At 42.6% G+C, this 27,128-nt stretch overlaps 1 protein-coding gene across 1 annotated transcript in view; it reads left to right on the forward strand.

Moving 5' to 3' along the window:
* Positions 1–27,128, forward strand: part of LOC126263715 (F-box only protein 28) — a 107,452-nt gene that overhangs the window by 30,807 nt on the left and 49,517 nt on the right. Inside the window, exon 2 of the mRNA XM_049960859.1 lies at positions 4,426–4,674. Within this exon, the coding sequence (XP_049816816.1) occupies positions 4,426–4,674 (249 nt within the window). The remainder of the gene's footprint in view (positions 1–4,425; positions 4,675–27,128) is intronic.

Genomic DNA, 27,128 nt, shown 5'->3' on the forward strand with positions numbered 1-27,128 from the left:
TAATATGTGTCTTTTTCAGGGGTATATTTGACCATGAGTTCATTTTTGTGGATGACAATGAGCAGCCACATTGAGCAGTGTAGGTGGAGGAGCTCTTGGAATGAGAGGATATTCGGCAAATTACTGGCCTACTCATTTCCCCGACTTACATCTCATTGAGCCTATATTGGATGCTTTGGGGAGATATATTACAGCATGTCCACATGCACTAATGACTATCTGACAGTTTTCAACCACACTGATGGAAGAATGAAATGCCTTACCACAAGAACTCGTTACCAATTTTGTAGCCAGCATGGGAGCATCTTGCAGAGCATGCATCACCATCTGTGGTGAACGTGTTTCATAATAAGAACCTTGTCCTGTCTTTTGTAATGTCCAGTAGATCTCCTAAAATTGTGGTGACTTCAGTGTAATTATTGTCTTTGCATAAAAGGGTCATTTCTGAAACTTCCTGGCAGAATTAAAACTAGATCTGGAGCGAGACTTGAACTCGAGACCTTTGCCTTTCATGGGAAAGTGCTCTACTGACTGAGCTACTCAAGCATGACTCATGACCTGTCCTCACAGCTTCAATTTTGTAGTATGTCATCTCCTTCCTTCCAAACTTCACAGAAGCTCTTCTGAACCTTGCAGAACTAGCACTCCTGCAAGAAAGGATATTACGGAGACATGGTTTAGCCACAGCCTGGGGGATGTTTCCAGAATGAGATATTGATTCTGAAGCGGAGTGTGAAACTTTCTGGCAGAATTAAAACTGTGTGCCGCACCGAAACTCGAACTCAGGACCTTTGCCTTTTGTGGACAAGTGGTCTGCCGAGTGAGCTACCCAAGCACAATTCACGACCTGTCCTCACCTCTTCAATTCTACCAGTACCTCATCTCCTGCCTTTCAAAATTCACAGAAGCTCTTCTGCGAGCCTTGCAGAAGCAGCACTTCTGGGAGAAAGGATATTGCGGAGACATGGCATAGCCACAGCCTCAGGGATGTTTCCAGAATGAGATTTTCACTCTGCAGCGGAGTGTGCGCTGATATGAAACTTCCTGGCAGAATTAAAACTGTGTGCCGGACTGAGACTCGAACTTGAGATCTTTGCCTTTCATGGGCAAGTGCTCTAGAGCACTTATAATGTTCAGATACAGTGTTACTAATGTCCTGTTTGACACAGTCAAGTCATTTAAATACCTGGGAATAATGTTGCAAAGCGATATGAAGTGGAACGAGTGTGTGAGAACTGTGGTAGGGAAGTTGAATGGTTGACTTCAGTTTATTGGGAGAATTTTAGGAAATGATGGTTCACCTGTAAAGAAGACCCATATAGGACATTGGTGTGACCTGTTCTTGAGTACTGCTTGAGTGTTTAGGATCTGTACCAGCTTGGATTGAAGGAAGACATTGAAGCAATTTGGAGGCGGACTGCTAGATTTGTTACTGGTAGGTGTGAACTACATGTAAGTGTTATGGAGATGCTTCGGGAACTCAAATGGGAATCCCTGGAGGGAAGGTGACGTTCTTTTTGATAAGCACTATTGAGAAAACTTAAAGAACCAGTATTTGAAGCTGATGTTGAACGATTCTACTGCCGCCAACATACATTGCACATGATGACCATGAAGATAAGATATGAGAAATTAAGGCTCTTATGGAGGCATATGGATGGTTGTTTTTCCTTTGCTCTGTTAGTGAGTGAAACAGGACAGGAAATGACATGTAGTGATACAGGGTACCCTCCGCCATCCGCCATACAGTGGCTTGCGGAGTACCGATGTAGATGCAGATGTATGGATGTGCTATACTGTTGTGAACGCTATGTACACAATACACTTCCGGCCATTATCATTAACCAGTTGTATGAATAATTCCATTGTGAGTGCAAAACATTGATGATTATTAATATCGTATAGAAGGTTGTAACCATAACATTTCAGTCTATATAGAAAACTATATTGTCATTGGGTCTGAGCAACATGTCAGAGGAGAACAAGTACTTAATATTTTGCTCAATATGTTTTATGTTGCACTTTTTCTTTTAAGAAAATTAATTATTTTATGATTTCTGTACAAGCCATTGTGCTAACTTAAAACTGATTGAATATTAGTGATGTTCCATGTTGCATACAAAGTAATGTTTACAGCATGAAACTTGCCTAAGTAAGTTTTAAGTACACATTATAGCTTCACTGTCATTATATGTCCATGGGTGTAAGGATTATTCAGTGTATATTACCAGGGTGATGATTTTTCTGGGGTTCTCTGGGGATTACATTTAACCTGGAAAAATGAGGGAAATATCTTGGAATTTCAGGAATTTTCTAAAATATCAGGAAATTCTGTGGTTTTAACCTAAGATTGGAATTTAATTTTATTGAGCTGTGTAACTCACAGGTTTTTAAATATTTACTATTTCAATGTGGGTTAATTATTTGACTATTAGTCCATATGTATTACAGCAGTTTAAAAAGTGCAGTTAAATTACAACTGGAACTTTGTCCACAAAATTTTTCTACACTTACATTTCACTTATTGTGCTCGGCATCTTTCGAAATGCTCTCCTCCACAATTGATACCACCACTCCCAATGCCGTTTCCACTTTCGGAAGTAGTCTTGGTACGCCTTCTGCTGGATTGCATGAAGCGCCCTCAGCAAATTTTATTTTGTCTTGTCTGTTGTTGCAAATCTTTGTCCTTTCAACAGGGTTTTCAACTTTGGAAATAGGAAAAAGGTCCTTAGGGGCTAGATCAGGAAAGTATGGAGAATGAGGCAGCACAGTGATTTTGTTTTTTGTGCAATTGTCACACACCAGCAGGGATGGATGTGCAGGTGCGTTATTGTAATGCAAGGGCTAGGAATTATCTCACCACCTTGCAGACTATTTGCTTCTCACATTTTCCCGCTGGCTTTGCAACATGTCCTGATAGTACCATTGATTAACAATTTGTCCCTGTGGCATGAATTCATGTTGAACTAATCCTTTGAAGTCAAACAAAACTATCGGTATGGCTTTGACATTTGACTTTGACCTTGGTCTTGGAGACTCTTTCCCTAATGCATTGTGAAGAGTGGACCTTGGTCTCAACATCATAACTGTGAACTCATATCTCATCACCAGCTATGGTTCTCTTAAGGAACATCTCGTTCTCATTTGCGTGATCCAAAAGCTGTTCACAGATTGCGAGATGAAGGTCTTCCTGGTCTTGACTCATGAGTCGTGGGATGAACTGGGCGGCGACATGATGTGCTCCAAGATGCTGTGTAAAGAGTTTGTGACATAATCCAACTGAAATGTTACATTCTTCTGCAATGTCTTGGACAGTCAGTCTTTGATTGGCACACACTATTTCCTTGATGTTCCTGATGTGAGTGTTGTTGGTAAATGACAAAGGGCATCCTGAATGAGGGTCATCTTTAACTTCCATGCCACCATTTATAAACCATGTGAACCATTCATAAACCGTGTATGGCGTAAGCACTCATCACCGTAGGCTTGCTGCATCATTTGGTGTGCCTTTGTAAAAGTTTTCGAGAGTTTGACACAAAATTTAATGCAGTCATATTATTCTTCTAACTCTGCCATCTCAAATTCACAAACTGTGTGACACAATGTTCTACTCAATACAGCACTGAACAATAACTAACAGACATACAAAAATGAAACTTCTCATGGTTACACATTAAACACAGGCGTGTGCAGGGATCCCAACCACATTTCTCTCTGACACACCATTGACAAGAAATTACGAATGTTCAGGAGTTTTTCGAACAGACCTTGTATAAACAGCTAATAGTGGTCTATGAAGTTAAAATGCTTCGTTTGAAGTGTTGTATCGTAACAGCAATCGAGTAGTATAAAAAGAGTAGCAGTGACATTTTTTAAAGTAACTCTTTTTCTTCTAAGGTATGTGTATGAAGCCGTCTAGAAGTAATTACTGTAATTATCAGTTTGAGCAGATTGGAGCTAGTCATAATTTTTTGTTAGTATATTTTACAGAAGTTAATATCTAACTAGACACTTTCCACACCCATGAAAGGTCTCCTTCATGATGGAATTGACAGAGTACAGTGTGCCAATAAATGTTGTTGTGTAGGCATTCAGATCCACCAGGAGTTTTTCAGTTATGCGAATTCAAAGTTAATGACTTTAGAATAATAGAAGAGAACACAAACACAGTTATTGATACAGTAATTTATCCTGCAAATTATACCTGTTTCTGTGTTCTTGTAATACATGTAGTGCGTAGTTAGTTAATAACTATGTTGTCTACATATGTGTGTTGTAGGATTGTACTTTGCCAGGTTGATCATTATTGCTTTTTGTTTCTAAAGTTTACATACCGCATGCTCAGATTTTTTTCTTCTTTTAAAATTGTATGATTTTCGTGTTAATGATGTGTTACATAATTTGTTAAATGAATGTATTTTATAGGTGTGTCAGCGGTTTAATAGAATTTGTGGAAAATTACTGACCAGTGGATTTTTGAAAGCTGAAAAATATCATTCAAGATGTATGAAGTCGATAAAGTCACAGCTTCCAAGACGTGAGTCTGAGAGAAGAAATCATCCTCTCTCAAAACACTGTGACATTCTGAGTGGTATAGAGACACGAATGTCTATGCTTTCTATGACCTTTATGAAGTTCATTTCTAATGGAATGTGTTGCTTCATACCAGGAAAGGTAGGTAAAATTTGCATATAATTTTTGATTCGTTAGAAACCTATGGTATATGGAGAGGATTTTCTTGATCTGCTAGCTAATTTCATAATCACCAAATCAGTTAAATTTGCTGAATTCAGCCACTTCTGCATATGTAAGACACCAATCTGTTCATAATTACTTTTCAGCCCCACAGGTTACTTTCAGCGAGGTTGTACTTCACCTGGTGCTAGGATAAAAATTAGTGCCATGTACATAGCAAATAATTGGTGTGAAAGGCAGACGCAGTGGTCATAGTGAAATTGTCAGTGAATTTTTGTCACTTTTCTTGACTGATGTGTGTGCATGCATGCATGCCTGTGGGTATTCAAATCTGTACTGTCTCCTAGAGGTACAGTATAAATATTAGAATGATATGTAAGATGTGTCTCATAAAAATATATATTTGCAAATTCAGAGAAAATGGGCCCTTTGCCAGTACATTGTTCTTATACTATGTTTCCCTTTGGTTATCTGGTTGCTTTCAAATGTGGGCTCCTCAGTGGAAACAAGAAATTTTATTGTTTTGTTAAGTCTAATTAGTAGATGTCTGCTGGTTCCCACACAGAGTGCTGATGCAAAATGTTGTTAGTCTCTAAATGTAATAAAAAAATTAATGAGCAAATAAATAAATTGAAAAGGGCAGTAATTTTAGAGCATAGAGAAAATAGGTGTTGCTATGAAATGTCAGCATTTACAGTCATCTGCATCTACATCTGTACTCTGCAAGCCACCATGCTGTGTGTGGCAGAGGGTGCAGTGTGCCTCAGTATTAATTTTCACACTTGCTATTCCACTTGCAGATAGTATGTAGAAAGAGACTGCTGGAACAGCTCTCTCAGAATTTCTTTAAATTGAGCATTGTGGCTAGTGTGTGAGATGTATGTTGGAGGAAGCAGTATGTTTCTTGGCTCATTTTGGACAGTGAACACTCAAAATAATGTGGCTAAGGTATTTTGTCGTGTCCATCTTATTTCTTAATAATGTTTCTGTTGTGTCGATTCCCTAAGGTCTCGACACAATGAGTGGCTAGGTGCACGCGAAACTAACGCAGACGGGCGTAAATTCTGAAACAGGAGACTGGATGAAAAACTATAAAGAAAAGAACGTATTGGGTAGATTACTTAACTTTTAATGATGTTCTTCTTGTTGAAATACATCTCGTGAGTAGTAGTAAGCAATTATCACTGATACCAATGGCGCCTTGCTAGGTAGTAGCGATGGACTAGCTGAAGGCTATTTAATCTGTCTCTCGGCAAATGAGAGGAATACTAGGTAGGTCTAGTCGCAAGCTATGTCGTCCGTACAACTGGGCGAGGTCATGTCCGTGTCTTGTGACCTGCCCTGTGGTGGCGCTACGTTTGCGAATACACAGTGGCGACACGCGGGTCCGACATGTACTACAGGACCGCGGCCGATTTAAGTTACCACCTAGCAAGTGTGGTGTCTAGCGGTGACACCACATTCCTCCCCCGCAAATCGGCGAACGGTCGTGAGATAAGGCTTCCGCCCGCCGTGGGAAGGACCCCATGTTGACGTATGCGATGAGGTGGGGAGCCTAACAACAGGCGAGGCTGTGCCACCCGCACCCGGCCATTCGGTCCGAGGGGAGCTAGGAAACGCCTGCAAACCTAGTCCAGGGTGCACGTCAACATGAGGTGTTTGCGCACGGAAAGATATAAGAGGAGCCGCGGGGTCGACCTCCATGTGGTCGGAGCACCCGACGGGCGAAGACGACATCTGGTCCGGAGCGGGCAAGAGGTCCATGGCGGAGGACGGCTGGTCACGGGAAGCAAGCGGCGGCGCGTGACCCAGGGAGGCGCGAGGCGGCTGCAGCGAAGCGTCCGCTGCTGGCGGCGCCGGCGGCGGCTGCGGCGGCGCGACGCCATGAGGCAAAATGGAAGGCAGCGTCGGTAACACCTGGGGATGAGGCGAGCCAGTAGATGGGTCCCCAGGGCGCTGACCTGACGGCTCCGTCGCTGAAAGCAGACGGGGAGCGGCAGAACCCAGGCGACGACAGAGGCGCAGCTGATTGAGATGCCGACGCACCTCACCAGAGGCCCCCAAAACCAAATACATCGCGCGGCCGAGGCAGCGAAGAATGCGCCCTGCGAGCCAACGCCGTGAACCGCGATAGTTGCGATAATAGACAACGTCGCCAGGAGCAAAAGCAGGAGTCTGCCGCTGCACAGGAACCTGATGTGGCGGATGCAGCAAAGACATCAGAGTTCGATGAGTGCGACCATGGAGCAACTCAGCCGGCGAGCGACCATCGCGGGGCTGAGAGCGATATGAGGACAAAAAGAGCAACAAAGCGTCCTCCCGAGAATGCGACTCTTTCAACTTCAACATCTGCGACTTGAAAGTCCGGACCAATCGTTCAGCGGCACCGTTTGACTGAGGCGAAAACGGCGCGGATGTCAGATGTTGAATACCATTGGCCTTGCAGAACGACTGAAATTCTGCGGACATGAATTGTGGGCCATTGTCGGAAACAATAGTCTGCGGAAGACCCTCAATGCAAAAGATAGCAGACAAGGCTTGGATTGTGGCAGAAGACGTCGTGGAAGACATCCGGACAACAAAAGGAAAATTACTGAAAGCATCGACCACAACCAACCATCGAGCATTCCAGAATGGACCAGCAAAATCGATGTGCAAGCGTTGCCAAGGGGAAGTAGCTTTCGGCCATGCAAAGAATTTCCGCGGCGGTGCGGATTGTTGTTCGGCACACGCCACGCAAGAGGAGCACATATTTGTAATCGCAGCATCGATTCCGAACCAAGTACAGTGCTGTCGAGCAAGTTGTTTCGTTCGCACTATACCCCAATGTCCTTGGTGAAGAAGCTTTAAGACAGAGGACTGTAACGAACTTGGGACCACGACTCGGGATTGATCATTATCGGAACGCAACAACAAAACACCACGTCGGACAAAAAGTCTCTCCTTGTGGGCAAAAAATCGGCGAACCAAAGGATCCTCGATCCGTGACTTTGACAAGGGCCATTGCGTAGCAACAAAACGCAAAACAGGAGCAAGGACAGGGTCAGCAGCTGTGGCTGTAGCTACACGACGAAAATCAATCGGAAACGATGCGACCACGTCATCGGCTTCCGAATCAATGAACATGCAAGCAAGTTCGGAAGAATCGAATGCTTTATCCTCAGCAACAGGCAAACGGGACAACGCATCAGCGTTGCCGTGCTTAGCAGTGGACCGATACAAGATATCGTAGCGGTACTGCGAGAGAAAAAGCGACCAGCGAATGAATTTCTGCGCTGTACGTGGAGGTACAGGCTTGTTCGGATGAAAAAGCGATGTCAACGGTTTGTGGTCCGTGATGATGGTAAAGGGACGACCATACAAGAAATCGTGAAACTTTGTGACACCAAACACAAGAGCCAAAGCTTCCTTCTCTATTTGTGAATAATTTCTTTGCGCAGATGAGAGCAATTTGGACGCAAAGGCAATAGGGCGATCATGCGAGCCATCCTTGTGCGCAAGCACAGCACCGATCCCGAAATCCGATGCATCTACCATCAACAAAAGGGGTTTTCGGGGATCGAATGGCGTAAGGCAAGTATTTGAAAGTAACGCCGATTTCAACTGGCGAAAGGCGCGTTCGCATTCCGTCGTCCAGACGAACGGAACACCTTTACGGCGTAAGCGATGAAGCGGAGCTGAAATGGAAGAAGCATTGCGCACAAATCGATGATAATAATTTACCTTACCCAGCACACTCTGTAGCTGTTTTAAGTTCTGCGGTGACGGCAAGTCCTGAATGGCACGAAGGTGCTCTGGACTCGGATGTATACCTTGGGCATTTATGACATGCCCCAGGTACGGTAAGTCACGAGCAAAAAACACACATTTGTCCTTCCTCAAGCGAAGACCATTCTGACGCAATACCTGAAATAATGTTCGGAGATTCTGCAAATGTTCTGCTTCTGTCTTTCCTGAGATCACAATATCGTCCAGATAGTTCGCAGCAGTAGGGACCGACGCACAAATAGTTTGTAAATATTGCTGAAATAAAGCAGGGGCGGATGCACACCCGAATGGCAGTCTTTTGAAGCGATACAAGCCAAGATGCGTGTTAACCACTAAGACGCGCTGGGATTCTTCGTCCACAGGTATTTGCAAGTACGCATCTGCTAGGTCCAATTTTGAAAAATATTTTCCCGGGCACAGTTTGTCAAAAAGATCTTCCGGGCGGGGCAAAGGAAAAGTAGCAGTCACAAGTTGTGGATTCACAGTTGCCTTGAAGTCCACACAAAGTCTCAATTTTCCGGAAGGTTTTGGCAAAATTACTAAGGGTGAGGCCCAGAGAGAAGCCTGCACACGTTCAATTACACCTTGAGATTCTAACTCGGCCAATGTTCGTGCGACCTCATCACGCAATGCGTGGGGAACATTGCGCGCTCTGAAAAATTTCGGTTGCGCGTTGTCTTTCAGTTCCAAATGCGCTTCATAGTTCTTAGCGCAACCAAGGCCCGGTGCAAAAATGTCTGCAAATTCTTCACAAAGACTAGAAACGCTGGCGGAAGGCACAGTCTGATTCACTGATAGGACCTGATTTACTATAGACATATTAAACAATTGAAACAAATCTAAACCAAACAAGTTCACTGCACTAGAGGAACGAAGAACATAAAATGACACAAGTTTTGTCTGTCCCTTGTATGTGGCAAGAAGGCTGCACTGTCCCAACACAGGTATACGCTGTCCGGAGTAACTAGTTAACGTAACATTTGCGGCACGCAATGGCGGGGCGCCCAGTTGTTCGTACGTGTCGTGATTGAGCAATGAAACAGCAGCTCCGGTATCGAGCTGGAATGGGATCACTTTTCCTGCAAAGTCTAGGTCCACAAAAAGTTTATTGTCCTGCTGACGACAAGAGCGACTGTCACGTGCAAATTGAACTGATACAGGTACAGAAGCACTTGCAACTTTACGGGATTTCCGGCGACGTCGACGCACACTTTGGGTGGGACGAACACAGTCACTGTTAGCTAAAGTGTCACTGGACGGGTGGGAATGTACTACATGGATGTCCATGGGTGAAGGTCCACGAGCCTGATTGTCCTGGGTTCGATTCCGGCGCGAAGCAAAAGGCCTGGAATTTGTGTGATTGTCTGATCTTAACTTTTTCTGGCAAACACTTTGTACATGTCCTTTCTTGTGACAGTAAAAGCAAATAGCTTGGCGTGACGGGCAATTTTCACGCGAATGTCTAGTTGCACACCGCGGGCAAGATTTCACTGCATTTGCTTGCTTACGCGGCGCACGTGGTTGCAAGCTAGGCGGCCGCAGCGAAGTCGGGCGCGAGGGCCGCTTAGCGTCCCGTGCAGCGGGCCGGGCGGGCCGATTAATGTGACACACGGCTGGCGAAGTTTCAAATGATGCCTGAGCAAAGTCAAGTGTGTCTTGCCTGTCCAATATGTCTATCACTTGTTGCAGGGAGGGATTAACTAGCTTCAAAATCTGTTCCCTTATGCGAACATCAGAAACGTTCTGTGCAATTGCATCACGCACCATAGTATCTGAATATGGGAGGCCACATTCACAGGCAAACGCGCAGTCTCTAGTAAGGCCTTGCAAAGTTGCTACCCACTCCCTATTAGTCTGACCGGCCGTACGTTTTGTACGAAAAAACGTATACCGTTTTGCAACAACATTAACTGTTTCTTTGAAATAGGCATCTAAAGCAGACAAAATTTCTTCGTAGGTCAGAGTTGCTACGTCGCGTCGGGGAAACAATTTCACTATCACCCGGTAGGTAGACACACCGACACAAGAAAGCAAAAACGGCTGCCGCTCTTTACCTTGAATTCCATAAGCAGTGAGGTGGAAGTTGAACTGATCGGCCCACTCAGTCCAGCTTTCGGTTGTGGCCGCAAAGGGCCTAAATGGCGGTGCGACAGCGTTGTGTGGCTGCGGTAGCGATGAAGCGGCGGGTGCCGCATCGGTTTGCAGCGCACGTTGACCCTGGACGAGCTGTCCAAGGGCTTCCAATAACGCCTGCGTCTGCTGATTCTGCAAGCGAAAAAATTCGGATAGTACATCTGGAGAATGCGGCGAAGCCATGACACAAACAAATTAGAGCAAGTATAACACAAAGACTGCAACGTGGGCGCGGCATCCCATCCTCGTCGCCAAAATATTGTTGTGTCGATTCCCTAAGGTCTCGACACAATGAGTGGCTAGGTGCACGCGAAACTAACGCAGACGGGCGTAAATTCTGAAACAGGAGACTGGATGAAAAACTATAAAGAAAAGAACGTATTGGGTAGATTACTTAACTTTTAATGATGTTCTTCTTGTTGAAATACATCTCGTGAGTAGTAGTAAGCAATTATCACTGATACCAATGGCGCCTTGCTAGGTAGTAGCGATGGACTAGCTGAAGGCTATTTAATCTGTCTCTCGGCAAATGAGAGGAATACTAGGTAGGTCTAGTCGCAAGCTATGTCGTCCGTACAACTGGGCGAGGTCATGTCCGTGTCTTGTGACCTGCCCTGTGGTGGCGCTACGTTTGCGAATACACAGTGGCGACACGCGGGTCCGACATGTACTACAGGACCGCGGCCGATTTAAGTTACCACCTAGCAAGTGTGGTGTCTAGCGGTGACACCACAGTTTCCAACTGCATTATGTCGAGCTTTTCTGTGGCACTCTTGCACTGACTGCACAAACTGCTGATGTTTTGTGCAACTCCTCTTTGAATCTGCTTTTATCACTCCTGAAAATGCAGCTTCATAATGGTCCCAGACCAACAAACAAAGAAATGATTGAACCGGGGTTTGTAGTGACCTCTTTTCCATATGAACTACACTTACTTTGCAGTCTTCCAATAAATCTCAGTCTGACATCTACTTTACTAATGGTCAGACTTATGTTGTCATTCTACCTTAAATTGCTCTGTACAGAGACCCTGGACACTTCCAATGACTGACTGCAAGTCACATAGGTAAATGATAAGAGAGCATTTCGTCTACTTAAAAGCATCACATTTCATTCATTTATATTTAGATTCAGCTGGCAACTTCTACACCGAGCATTAATCATCTGCAAGTCTCTCTGTGCATTTCTAACACTGTCATCTCCCTGTACACAACTCCACCATCTGTGAATGGCGTCATTGAGCTACGGAAACTATATGCCAACTCATTTAAGGGGAGTTAGAACAGAAAAAAAAAATTTTTTCACATTTTCAGATTTTTATCTCATTATAAAATTTGCAATTTTCCAAATAAAATGATATATGTGTCACTTATAAACTCACATGGGAAGTATTTTATTTATTTTTAATATAATCTTCACCGGTAGAAAAAGTTAAATTTTTACGTGCATTACTTCAAGATCTAATAAAATCGGTAATTTCTTATATAGAAGGCTGTGGATTGCTGTGTTATAAAGGTTAAATTATGTGAAACTTCCTAGCAGATTAAAACTGTGTGCCGGACTGAGACTCGAACTCAGGACCTTTGCCTTTCGCAGGCAAGTGCTCTACCATCTGAGCTACCCAAGCACGATTCCTGCCCCGTCCTCACAGCTTTACTTCTGCCAGTACCTTGTCTCCTACCTTCCAAACTTAACAGAAGCTCTCCTGCGAACCGTGCAGAACTGGCACTCCTGAAAGAAAGGATATTGCGGAGACATGGCTTAGCCACAGTCTGGAGGATGTTTCCACAATGAGACTTTCACTCTGCAGCAGAGTGTGTGCCGATATGAAACTTCCTGGCAGATTAAAAGTGTATGCCAGACTGAGACTCGAACTCAGGACCTTTGCCTATTGCGGGCAAGTGCTCTACCATCTGAGCTACCCATGGTTCTGCATGGTTCACAGGAGAGCTTCTGTAAAGTTTGGAAGGTAGGAGACGAGGTACTGGCAGAAGTAAAGCTTTGAGGGTGGGCCGGAGTCGTGCTTGGGTAGCTCAGATGGTAGAGCACTTGCCCGTGAAAGGCAAAGGTCCCGAGTCTGAGTCTCAGTCCGATACACAGCTTCAATCTGCCACGAAGTTTCATATCAGCGCACACTCCACTGCAGAGTGAAAATCTCATTGAGGTTAAATTATGTGTTTGTATTGGAAGCACTGTCAAAAACGGTATTGTATTGTTTTGTAATATAAACATGCGTTGCATGTAGAAGTGCTGATGTTTTTCCAAGGAAAAGTGATTAATAGATTGGCAAATCTCTCAAAAAGTAAGTATGATGCCAAAACGAAATGTTTTTAAGAAACATGGGTTTCATGCTAGTAGATTTTCGAATAATGGGAAACATTGTGTTCAACATGTGGCGTGTGAAGTTACAGACAATGCAACTCATCAGTATCGAGGGAAACACCCATTAGTGCTTTGAAGATTAAAATAAAATGTTGTGATACACAGTTTTCTCAAAATGAAAGTGATGTAAATGGTAGGCTAGGTTATATTCTGATAGATTTACACATCCTAACAAGTGTATTAGGTGAATGTGTGTATTGTGAAATATGTGGAGGGCCAGTTAGGTATCAAATGGACTAGCCAGGAAACTTATCATTAATTGTGCCAGTTGTAAATATTCATTTCGGAATTCTGATAAGTGTAAAGATAATTATTTTGAAGTAAATGTTAGGTGGTTTTATGTATTGAGAGCTATTGGCAAAGGACACACTGCAGCAGAAACAATGTGTGCCATGATGAATATGCCACACCCACCTTGTAAAATCGACAAGTATGCAGGATTTATCGGGGCTGCTGTGGAACCTGTTGCATGTTAGTCAATGAAGGGTGCTGCAAATGAAGCTGTTGAAATAAATGATGGTATGACTGACATACCAGCAGCTTTTGATGGCACTTGGCAGAAGTGCAACTACAGTTCTAAGAATTCTGTTGCTATGGTGACCAGTGTGGATACTGGAAAGGTAATAGATTTCCAGATTTTAACCAAATATTGTTATAAGCGTAAGGGCATATCTATGACAGAAATTATAAAATAACAAGTGGTGCTGCTATTGAAATTTTAAGTCGATCTGTGAACGAAAGGGGAGTGTGTTACACTAAGCTCTTAGGTGATGGAGCCGGCTGGAGTGGCCGAGCGGTTCTAGGCGCTACAGTTTGGAACTGCGTGACTGCTACGGTCGCAGGTTCGAATCCTGCCTCAGGCATGGATGTGTGTGATGTCCTTATGTTAGTTAGGTTTAAGTAGTTCTAAGTTCTTGGGGACTGATGACCTCTGCAGTTAAGTCCCTTAGTGCTCAGAGTCATTTGAACCATTCTTAGGTGATGGAGACTCAAAAGCATATAACAGTGTAGTAGCCGCTCAGCCTTATGGTGAGAAGATTATCACAAAACTTTGTGTTGATCATGTCCAAGTGGATGGTCACCAGGTTGAGGAAGTTGAAACAAAGTTTGAGAGACAAGAAACTTTCTGATGGCAAAACCATAAGAGGTTGGCTGACAGACAAAATGATTGATGAACTACAGCAGTATTATGGGTCAGCCATTAGAAATAATACTGAGGATTTGTTGAAAATGAAGCAGGCACTATGGGCTACCTTCTTCCACAAACTGTCAACTGATGAATAACCAGTACACCACCTTTGCCCTCCTGGACCTGATTCATGGCGCAATTACTGCAATGCCCAGTACTCAAACAGTTCATACAACCACAAACATTCCATCCCAGCAGCAGTCATTGATATCATAAAACCTACTTACAGAGAGACCTGGAAAATCCTGAGTTACTGAAGAAGTGTCTGCATGGTCAGACTCAAAATCACAATGAGTTGTTCAGTAATGTTATAAGGACTCGCTCACCAAAATATGTTTTTTTGGAATGAAGACACTAAAGTTGGGGGTCAGTGATGATGTTATTGCTTGAAAGTAATATAACATATGGGAATAATTCCTGGAGCACACTGCATCAGAGAACTTGAATGGATGGACAAGGTTAGCATTGATAAAGCGGAGTATGCAGCACCAGTTGGCCACTAAGGAGTCCAGAAAGAAGAAAAGAAGAAAAAACTTGGAAAAAGATCAAGAGGATGATTTACAGTATGGTGTAGGGTGCCTCTGATTAATTAAAAATAAAAAATTAAGCATATATTAAGTGAGTTACAGTCTTTTGAAACTTTAGAAGCCGTTCCTGAAAATTTACATTTTCAGTTGCATTTTTCCCTAAATCTCTGTAACCACTTCGAATAGAGTATTCAAGTTTCAGGGAATAATAAGATACATATCCTGAGTGTACAGAACTAAAAGAAGAACATAATGTTATGTATAATTAAAATTATTTGGGATAACATACAAAGAATGTACACAAAATTTAATTGTATAATTAAAAAAAATTATTTCTGAAAGCAGTGGCTAAAATGCAATTCTTTTACTTCAGTAGACTCAGAACATACAGTTTAATGTCCTGTAAAAGTTTCATGTCAATGGCTACAGTGGTTCTTGAAATACAGGGAAGCAAAGTCATTAAATTTAACATTGCCGGGATAGGGCATTCCAACTCCACTTAAATATATTGTGAACAGCAGCGATCCCATCACACTACCTTGAGGTACATGGGATATTACCTTTGCTGAAAATGATTCCTCATTAAGAATGATTGAGGTCTATTTAATAGGAAGTATTCAGTCCAGTCACATATCTGTTTGGATTTTTTGTGTTTTGTTTATCTAGTTGATGTAGCGATGGCTGTAGTAAGTTGTACTTTGAAAGGGTTCTGGGTGGCATAAACGTATCAAATACCTGACATGGATGTCTTCATCAAATTGAAATTGATTGGTAATCTTTCTGTATTAAACTTCTCCAAAATGACTTTTCATAATTTTGTACAATAATAAATATTTATTGTATGCTTATACACAGAGTTGTATGTTGTTGTGGTCTTCAGTCCTGAGACTGGTTTGATGCAGCTCTCCATGCTACTCTATCCTGTGCAAGCTTCTTCATCTCCCAGTACCTACTGCAACCTACATCCTTCTGAATCTGCTTAGTGTATTGATCTCTTGGTCTCCCTCTACGATTTTTACCCTCCACACTGCCCTCCAATGCTAAATTTGTGATCCCTTGATGCCTCAAAACATGTCCTACCAACCGATCCCTTCTTCTAGTCAAGTTGTGCCACAAACTTCTCTTCTCCCCAATCCTATTCAATACCTCCTCATTAGTTACGTGATCTACCCACCTTATCTTCAGCATTCTTCTGTAGCACCTCATTTCGAAAGCTTCTATTCTCTTCTTGTCCAAACTGGTTATCGTCCATGTTTCACTTCCATACATGGCTACACTCCATACAAATACTTTCAGAAACGACTTCCTGACACTTAAATCTATACTCGATGTTAACAAATTTCTCTTCTTCAGAAACGATTTCCTTGCCATTGCCAGTCTACATTTTATATCCTCTCTACTTTGACCATCATCAGTTATTTTACTCCCTAAATAGCAAAACTCGTTTACTACTTTAAGTGTCTTATTTCCTAATCTAATCCCCTCAGCATCACCTGATTTAATTTGACTACATTCCATTATCCTCGTTTTGCTTTTGTTGATGTTCATCTTATATCCTTCTTTCAAGACACTGTCCATTCCGTTCAACTGCTCTTCCAAGTCCTTTGCTGTCTCTGACAGAATTACAATGTCATCGGCGAACCTTAAAGTTTTTATTTCTTCTCCATGGATTTTAATACCTACTCCGAACTTTTCTTTTGTTTCCTTTACTGCTTGCTCAATATACAGATTGAATAACATCGGGGAGAGGCTACAACCCTGTCTCACTCCTTTCCCAACCACTGCTTCCCTTTCATGCCCCTCAACTCTTATAACTGCCATCTGGTTTCTGTACAAATTGTAAATAGCCTTTCGCTCCTTGTATTTTGCCCCTGCCACCTTCAGAATTTGAAAGAGAGTATTCCAGTTAACATTGTCAAAAGCTTTCTCTAAGTCTACAAATGCTAGAAACGTAGGTTTGCCTTTTCTTAATCTTTCTTCTAAGATAAGTCGTAAGGTTAGTATTGCCTCACGTGTTCCAACATTTCTACGGAATCCAAACTGATCTACCCCGAGGTCCGCTTCTACCAGTTTTTCCATTCGTCTGTAAAGAATTCGCGTTAGTATTTTGCAGCTGTGACTTATTAAACTGATAGTTCAGTAATTTTCACATCTGTCAACACCTGCTTTCTTTGGGATTGGAATTATTATATTCTTCTTGAAGTCTGTGGGTATTTCGCCTGTCTCATACATCTTGCTCACCAGATGGTAGAGTTTTGTCATGACTGGCTCTCCCAAGGCCATCAGTAGTTCTAATTGAATGTTGTCTACTCCCGGGGCCTTGTTTCGACTCAGGTCTTTCAGTGCTCTGTCTAACTCTTCACGCAGTATCTTATCTCCCATTTCATCTTCATCTACATCCTCTTCCATTTCCATAATATTGTCCTCAAGTACATTGCCCTTGTATAAACCCTCTATATACTCCTTCCACCTTTCTGCCTTCCGTTCTTTGCTTAGAACTGGGTTGCCATCTGAGCTCTTGATATTCATACAAGTGGTTCTCTTCTCTCCAAAGGTCTCTTTAATTTTCCTGTAGGCAGTATCTATCTTACCCCTAGTGAGACAAGCCTCTACATCCTTACATTTGTCCTCTAGCCATCCCTGCTTAGCCATTTTGCACTTCCTGTCGATCTCATTTTTGAGACGTTTGTATTCCTTTTTGCCTGCTTCATTTACTGCATTTTTATATTTTCTCCTTTCATCAATTAAATTGAATATTTCTTCTGTTACCCAACGATTTCTATTAGCCCTCGTCTTTTTACCTACTTGATCCTCTGCTGCCTTCACTACTTCATGCCTCAGAGCTACCCATTCTTCTTCTTCTGTATTTCTTTCCCCCCATTCCTGTCAGTTGTTCCCTTATGCTCTCCCTGAAACTCTGTACAACCTCTGGTTTAGTCAGTTTATCCAGGTCCATCTCCTTAAATTCCCACCTTTTTGCAGTTTCTTCAGTTTCAATCTGCAGATCATAACCAATAGATTGTGGTCAGAATCCAAATCTGCCCCTGGAAATGTCTTACAATTTAAAACCTGGTTCCTAAATCTCTGTCTTACCGTTATATAATCTATCTGATACCTTTTAGTATCTCGAGGATTCTTCCAGGTATACAACCTTCTTTTATGATTCTTGAACCAAGTGTTAGCTATGATTAAGTTATGCTCTGTGCAAAATTCTACAAGGCGGCTTCCTCTTTCATTTCTTCCCCCCAATCCATATTCACCTACTATGTTTCCTTCTCTCCCTTTTCCTACTGACGAATTCCAGTCACCCATGACTATTAAATTTTCATCTCCCTTCACTACCTGAATAATTTCTTTTATCTCGTCATACATTTCATCAATTTCTTCATCATCTGCAGAGCTAGTTGGAATATAAACTTGTACTACTGTAGTAGGCATGGGCTTTGTGTCTATCTTGGCCACAATAATGCGTTCACTATGCTGTTTGTAGTAGCTAACCCGCACTCCTATTTTTTTTTATTCATTATTAAACCTACTCCTGCATTACCCCTATTTGATTTTGTATTTATAACCTTGTAATCACCTGACCAAAAGTCTTGTTCCTCCTGCCACCGAACTTCACTAATTCCCACTATATCTAACTTTAACCTATCAATTTTCCTTTTTAAATTTTCTAACCTACCTGCCCGATTAAGGGATCTGACATTCCACGCTCCGATCCGTAGAATGCCAGTTTTCTTTCTCCTGATAACGACGTCCTCTTGAGTAGTCCCCGCCCGGAGGTCCGAATGGAGGACTATTTTACCTCCAGAATATTTTACCCAAGAGGACGCCATCATCATTTAATCATACAGTAAAGCTGCATGCCCTTGGGAAAAATTACGGCTGTAGTTTCCCCTTGCTTTCAGCTGTTCGCAGTACCAGCACAGCAAGGCCGTTTTGGTTAATGTTACAAGGCCATATCAGTCAATCATCCAGACTGTTGCCCCTGCAACTACTGAAAAGGCTGCTGCCCCTCTTCAGGAACCACATGTTTGTCTGGCCTCTCAACAGATACCCCTCCGTTGTGGTTGCACCTACGGTACGGCCATCTGTATCGCCGAGGCACGCAAGCCTCCCCACCAACGGCAAGGTCCATGGTTCATGGGGGAAGACAGAGTTGTATATTGAGTGGATTATGCTTAGCTCACGCTAACTTTGGACCTTTCAAAATTTTCAGCATCAAATGTGTATACATTATTGTCTGAGTTTTCACGGGCAATTCTTGTAGTGCAAGATACTCCATGCAGCACCTGCTGTGGATGTAGAAGTATTTGCTGACAAACTCCAATCTCACATTTTCCAAGGCATACCTAAAACAAATAATAAGAAGCAAAATGTTACTGAACCAATACAGAATATCCTATATACAGGGTGAAGAAAGAAATGCCTCTCATGGCAGTCAGCATGTGATTCCTCGTCCAGATTCACAACAAAAGCTTATGAAGCAAAATCAGATAGGGTGCTTTTTGAAAATACATGTCTGAAAATGAGTAGCTAGCAACACCCATCATATCATGCAGTGCATTGGAATGCATTGAGGAATGTGTATCACCCTGCACTACCGTGTCAGCCATCATAGGTCACTCAGTGAACTGGTGGGACATCAAACCCAAATCCACCATAGAGCCGTGGTTTGAATCCTTGTCTGGTTCCTTTTTTATCTTTTAGATGTCCGTTCCCTTGTTCTTATCATTTATAAGCAGAACATCATTTTGTCACATGACAATAGCCTGTCACATGATAGTGTGACCGTTAAACTGCATTCATGTGTGTACTAATTGCACAGTGCTCAATCATAACTGGTTCTGTCAAGTTCACTTAGGGGGGGTTCCCGAAGGAGTACACAAATGATGAATACTTCAATGTACATTTGGTGCTGGGTGTAGCCAATAAACAAGCTGCTGCTGCTGCTGCTGCTGCTCATGCATATGCTGCACTGTATGCTCAAAGGTGCCATACTGGTAAGAATGTTTTTTGTCACCTGGAGCAAGACCTATTGGAAACTGGTAATCTTTGTCCACAAGTAATGAGGATGAGGAATCGCATACCGACCGCCAAGTGTGGCATTTTTTTCTTCACCCTGTATAGAAATGATGTACTTGCATAGTATCTAAATAATGTAACCTTTATAATGAAATTCTCAGTACTTTTGCTCATTTATTGACGACAAGGTACAGAAAACTTCACACCTCGAACACTTACGGAAAAAATTCCCAACTTTCATTCAGCATAATTTCTATACCCTCACAAATTCATTTGATCGTCGCTTGCAGATAACATGTTGGTTTCTACAAGAGAGCTATTCAGGAGAGTCATCATACATGAGAATGATATATTTTCCATATTTTTACCAACATGGGTGTCAATAAATGATGATACCTAACGTTGTCAGCTGTATTGGAGGCGATCTCAGAATCTAAACACCGTTGTTGCTCTTGTTAGAGAAGTTTATTTGCCCAGTCACATAAAAATGTGCAATGATTACTAGCTTCAGCAAAATTAAATTTCTATCTTCATATCATTTCTATAAAAACAATTTTTATAGGGTCAATGAAATGGATTGGCCTGTAAAAACTTTTTCTCTGCAAATCATCTAAATATGATGATTTAATTTCACTGAAAGTAATAACTATTGTGTATTTTTGTGCTATCTGGGTGAATAAATTTCTGTTATAAGAACAACAACCATGGTTGAGTGTCAGTGAGGTAGGTCAGTAGCTCTGTGTATAGATTGTTGACAGCGCTTACAGACTGAAATGACCTGCACCTTTTTCCAGTTATGTTACATGCTTCATTCTTCTTCTGGCATACAGTAAACTGATACTACAATAGGGACCAGTCCACCTGCATATCCAATTTGTGTATTACCCTGGCTTCCACCTTTAAGCTCTGACGTTTTCAAATCTTGTCCGAAGCAGTTTCCATCAATCAGTCTTTCCTTCTCATCCTGTGTGGAAAGTCTCCCCTGACCCACAGTTCTGGGCGACTTTCCCGAAACCTATCCCTTTTCCTAGACCTCTCCAGTCCTTTTCCTCTTTTGTGTATGTGTTCTGCCGCCGCTTGGTGCATAGATTTTTTTATCCATCCAATTAAATTATTTTGTGAAAAATTGATTCTTTTCGTTTTTATAAAATGTAATGGTGAAGTGCATGTGCAAAACGATGTGTATCCTAGGCAGCTAAGTGTAAAAATGACAGTGGATGAAATAGAAAATACTGGCATCCAACCTGGGCAGCCACAAAAGATTGTTATTGTGTGGACACTTTAACATGACAGTTTAGAAGGGAAGTGGTTGAAATGTGGTTACGTTAGATACCAGCCCCAGATCTATGATATTTCTGAACCGGGGCAAAAACTTGTTAGTGGTGCTCCCTACCCCCATTTGGGCATTTGAGATAGGACATCAAAAATTTGAAAAAAAATCAGTTTTTCAAAAATATATTAATTTTGCAGTACACATCTTTCTGAAGGGGTTGGTTTATAAAACACATATGTTCGAGGAAATATAAAACGTGTAATGTGGTCTTATGTGTGCCAAAGTGGAGTGCCACATCTCTTCACACAGCATTCTTCTATCGCACATCTTTGTTCCTCACTCTGTGGAATTCAATGGTGTATATTTTGTAATGGAAGCCATCAAACCTGTATTCAGGACAGTGGAAATTAAAATGTCCCTTGGTCCCAGTTGGTCGGTTTGAAATCCTACCCCCCCCCCCCTTTTTTTTTTTTTTTTAAACCCTTACAGTTAATACTGGGTGGAATTATTTGTGACCAGGAGAATAAGAACTGTTTAGAAAATTTGCACTCATTATTGCCTGTTAGTTAATAACTTACTCTCTTGTATGACATAAAATTAAATATAGGAAACATAACCAATAAAGGCAAGAGACAAGCAAGACAGTACATATTTCTTCAATCCTTAGGTCCCAGCATTTTTTTCTCTCTAATCATGTTAAGAGTTTTACACTCTCGTGCTTTCCTTTCTGCTAAAGAAGTGGGACAAAGGTTTTGCTACTTGAAAAATCAAAATGTGGTTGTCTAGTATTGAAAGAGCTGTTAATACAAATAGTGTCGAAGACTGGTGTGGTCTCTCGATTTGACTACGTCCGTTTTGTCACTGTCGCAAGATAAAATGAAATAGGCCTTTCTAATATTTCAGCATCAGTAATCCACACCAAATAAGTGAGACTGTTTTGGCACAAATGGTCATTTTTATCTATCTCATTTACATAAATAACACAACACAGTATAATTGATGAGGTACCAATATCAGAAGCCTATTATGCATACTGCAAGCAAAAAATTTTATCTTAGGAAGTAGTTTCACATTTTGTTCATACCGGTACTCTCGTTACCAGGCCTGGAACAGAAACTGGAGTTATACCACTGTTGAGCATATCAGGGTCCAGGCATTTTTGAAGCTGGCTTATGTGCCTCCAGCAGATGACAACATCAGCCAAAGTAACCTCCACTGTAGCTCAGCCAAGGTGATGGGAGATGGTGACAGGGAACCATTGTTGTCAGCTGCGAGAAAATGTCAGGACCTACATGGGTTCTCGACTGGCAGAGCAGTGGTGGCGAAGGTGCCAAGAAGCGACGGGGGCAGATTGAGAGTGTAACAGAGAGAGTTGGGACTGGTGAGGACATCAGTGCAGCTTCTCCATTTGGGAGAGCCCTCCTAGGGAGTCGCTCGATAGAATGCCAGGAATAACAAGAGGACATCTTCCAATGGATGGTGCTTTTGGAATTTGGTCATTTGGGTTTTGAAAGTCCTGATGAACCTCTCAGCCCTGCCATTGGAAGCTGAATGGAAAGGTGCTGTGTTGATCAGTTGGATGCCATTTTTCTTGCAAAACTGTGGGAATGTAGTGGAAGTGAATTGCAGGTCATTGTCCAAAACAGTTGTTTTGGGAACTGCTTCATGGAAAAATGTGTGAAAGAGCACTGATGATGCAGTCAGAGGATATGTTTGATATTTTTGTGTCATAGGGAAAGCCACTCCCCATATTGACCATAGTAAGTCAGGAGGAGCCAAGGCTCAGAGGCGTCTGGCCCAGGGTAGTAATGATGAGAAGGAGCTTCCTGTTTACTTTGGCATGTAGGACAAAAGGAGACTAAGGTGGTAAAGGCTGTTTACATGCTCTTCCAATAGAAATTCTGCCACATGAGGCTCAGTCAAGATGACACCCCAGTGAGCTGCGTTGCAGAGCTGTAGGATCCGTTGCTGGATGGTTGTTGGGATAACTACTCAGTTTGAACCTGCTGCACCCTATATGAAGACGATGCCATGCAGCAATGAGAGGTGGTGCCAGTGATGCCAGAAGAATTGAAAGTCAGGGTTCCTAATGCCCATCTGATCTAGGGGGCCATTGGTTCTGGACCATCTGGAGAACTGCCCTAACAGTGGGATCTTTGCTGGTGTGTTGTGCAATGAGTTTTGTCTCAAATGATGGGCGAATGATGGCCTCAGCTGCCACAGTGTTGACGTGAAAACACACCTCAGGGTTATGGTTGAACTCCTTGTCATTACCCACAGGTAGATGGGATAGAAGGTCCATGTTGCCTTATTGTGGTAAGATTCGGCACTGGATATCATATTCGTAGGCCAACAGCAAAAGGGTCCACCACTGAAGGCACAATACGGTATTGGTGGGATAGTGGCTGTGGCATTGAATAACTATAGAAGCAGTTTGTGGATGGTCAGTAGACTGAAGCAACAGTCGTAGGCAAAATCAAGGAACTTTGTGACGCTAGAGGTGATGGCCAGGTCTTCTTTCTCTGTTTGGCTGTAATTGCATTGCCGTATGGACAAAGTTTTGGACACAAACATAGTTGGTCATGTGATGCCATTGATGTGAGAGAAAGCCACCCTCAGACCTCTGAGGCATCCACCATCAGTATCACTGGGTATTGAGGATTGTAAGCCATTAAGCATGTTGGGTGCAGGAGCAACTGTTTGCCAGTCGAGAGTGTCATGTCACATTCTGGAGTCCATTCACACTTGGCACTTTTGCTTAATACACTACTGGTCATTCAAGTTGCTACACCATGAAGATGACGTGCTACAGACGCGAAATTTAACTGACAGGAAGAAGATGCTGTGATATGCAAATGATTAGCTTTTCAGAGCATTCACACAAGGTTGGCGCCGGTGGCTACACCTACAACGGGCTGACACGAGGAAAGTTTCCAACCAATTTCTCATACACAAACAGCAGTTGACCGGCGTTGCCTGGTGAAACGTTGTTGTGATGCCTCGTGTCAGGAGGAGAAATGCTTACCATCACGTTTCCGACTTTGATAAAGGTTGGATTGTAGCCTATCGCGATTGTGGTTTATCGTATCGCGACATTGCTGCTCGCATTGGTCGAGATCCAATGTCTGTTAGCAGAATATGGAATCGGTGGGTTCAGGAGGGTAATACGGAACACCGTGCTGGATCCCAATGGCCTCGTATCACTAGCAGTCGAGATGACAGGCATGTTATCTGCATGGCTTGAATGGATCGTGCAGCCACATCTCAATCCCTGAGTCAACAGATGGGGACTTTTGCAAGACAACAACCATCTGCACGAACAGTTCGACGACATTTGCAGCAGCATGGACTATCAGCTCAGAGACCATGGCTGCGGTTACCCTTGACACTGCATCACAGACAGGAGCGCCTGCGATGTACTCAATGATGAACCTCGGTACACGAACGGAAAAATGTCATTTTTTCGGAGGAGTCCAGGTTCTGTTTACAGCATCATGATGGTCGCATCCGTGTTTGGCGAAATCGCGGTGAACCCACATTGGAAGCGTGTATTCGTCATCGCCATACTGGCATATCACCCGGCGTGATGGTATGGGGTGCCATTGATTACATGTCTCGGTCACCTCGTGTTCGCATTTATGGCACTTTGAACAGTGGGCATTACATTTCAGATGTGTTATGACCCGTGGCTCTACCCTTCATTCGATCCCTGCGAAACCCTACATTTCAGCAGGATAATGCATGATCGCATGTTGCAGGTCCTGTATGGGCCTTTCTGGATACAGAAAATGTTCGACTGCTGCCCTGGCCAGCACATTCTCCAGATCTCTCACCAACTGAAAACATCTGGTCAATGGTGGCCAAGCAACTGGCTCGTCACAGTACGCCAGTCACTGTTCTTGATGAACTGTGGTATCGTGTTGAAGCTACATGGGCAGCTGTACCTGTACACGCCATCCAAGCTCTGTTTGACTCAATGCCCAGGCGTACCAACACTGTTATTACGGCCAGAGGTGGTTGTTCTGGGTACTGATTTCTCAGGATCTATGTACCCAAACTGCGTGAAAATGTAATCACATGTCAGTTCTAGTATAATATATTTGTCCAATGAATACCCGTTTATCATCTGCATTTCTCCTTGGTGTAGCAATTTTAATGGCCAGTAGTGTAGGTGGTGTAGTGGTTCTCCAATGGCACCTGTATGGTGGATAAAACATCTGCAATAGTTTAGCTGTCCCAGGACAGTTTCAGCTGAGTTGTGTTCGTTGGAGTGAGCATTTGTTGAATAGCATCAGCACATTTCGGCGTAGGACGAATGCCCAGGGGCATGAACAAGTATCCTGGATATGTGACTTGGGAGGCAAAAAAATGCACTTTTCTTTGTGACATTTGATATTGGTCTCTTGTAGTACTGTGAAGAGGGCCTCGAGGTTGTGTGCTAACTCCTTGGCATCCTTTTGGTGACTAGTATATTATCCAGACAGTTGACTGTGCCAGGAAGTGATGGGACAATGCTCAGGATACCGTTGAAATATGGCGGGAACACTAGCAATGCTGAATGGAAGATGATTGTATTAAAATAGTCAAATTCACTTGGAAGCCTCATCCAAAGCAAGTTGTATGCAGGTGTCTTTAAGATTGATTTTGGAGTAGATTTTTTTCCTCCCAGCCACTGGGGCCTTCAAGTCTTCCATCGTAGTGATTGGATACGCTTTCACAATGGCTTGTGAGTTGGCCATTGAACTACAATTTCCGCAAACTTGTAGTGCACCATTAGGTTTTCCTATGAAAATTATGGGAGTTGCTCATTGGCTGATGGCCATCAGAGTGATGATGCCCACGTCTTGGAGCCACAACTTGTCTTTAAGGGCAAATGGAACATTGTGGACTTTGTAGAAATGTGGACAGGCTGGGGGAAGAAGGTTGATATGCACTTCATAGTTTTAAACTCTGGAGGGGGAGCACTTGAAACAGAAGTGAACTTATGTCACATAAGAGTTTGTGTCCACTGAATAGATGGCATGTTCTGCATCATAGATTTCAAGTCCGAGAACAGAGAACAAGTCCATCCCCAGAAGATTGACATGGTGCAGTATATTTGCTACCAGAACCCATTTCTGAATGGCGTAAGAGTGATACGATATTGTGAACTGAAACTGTCCTTTGATGTTAATGATATCATTAGTGTAGCTGCTCAGATGCTCACTGAATTGCTGGAGAGGTAGGTATCCCAAAGTGGAGTATGCGATCCAACCAATGATGGTAGCCGAAGATCCGTGTCAATCTGAAAGCTGGCTGGATATCCATTATTGTGGAGGGAGAGGTGCATGGAACTTATGGTATGCGGTAATGTAGGCTGAACGAACTCAGTTGTTGGGTATCTACATGTATACTCTGCAAATCACATTTAAATGCCTGGCAGAGAGAGTTCATCGAACCACATTCACAATTCTCTATTATTCCAATCTTATATAGCGCACAGAAAGAATGAACACCTATATCTTTCTGTGCAAGCTCTGATTTCCCTTATTTTATCGTGGTGATTATTTCTCCCTATGTAGGTTGGTGTCAACAAAATATTTTCGCATTCGGAGGAGAAAGTTGGTGATTAGAATTTCGTAAGAAGTTTTTGTCACAGTGAGAAACGATTTTCTTTTAATGATGTCCAGCCCAAATCCTGTATCATTTCAGTGACACTCTCTCCCATATTTCACGATAATACAAAACGTGTTGCCCTTCTTTGAACTTTTTCAATATACTCCGTCAGTCCTATCTGGTAAGGGTCCCACACCGCACAGCAGTATTCTAAAAGAGGTCGAACAAGTGTAGTGTAGGCAGCCTCCTTAGTAGATATGTTACATTTTCTAAGCGTCCTGCCAATAAAACGCAGTCTTTGGTTAGCCTTCCTCCCAAAGTTTTCTGTATATTCCTTCCCATTTAAGTTGTTCATAGTTATAATTGCTAGGTACTTAATTGAATTTACAGACTTTATATTTGTCTGATTTATTGTGTAACTGAAGTTTAACAGATTTCTTTTAGCACCCATGTGGATGACCTCACACTTTTTGTTATTAGGGTCAACTGCCAATTTTCGCACCATTCAGATATCTTTTCTAAATCGTTTTGCAATTTGTTT

Source organism: Schistocerca nitens, chromosome 6, assembly GCF_023898315.1.
Source record: "Schistocerca nitens isolate TAMUIC-IGC-003100 chromosome 6, iqSchNite1.1, whole genome shotgun sequence".
Lineage (NCBI taxonomy): Eukaryota > Metazoa > Arthropoda > Insecta > Orthoptera > Acrididae > Schistocerca > Schistocerca nitens.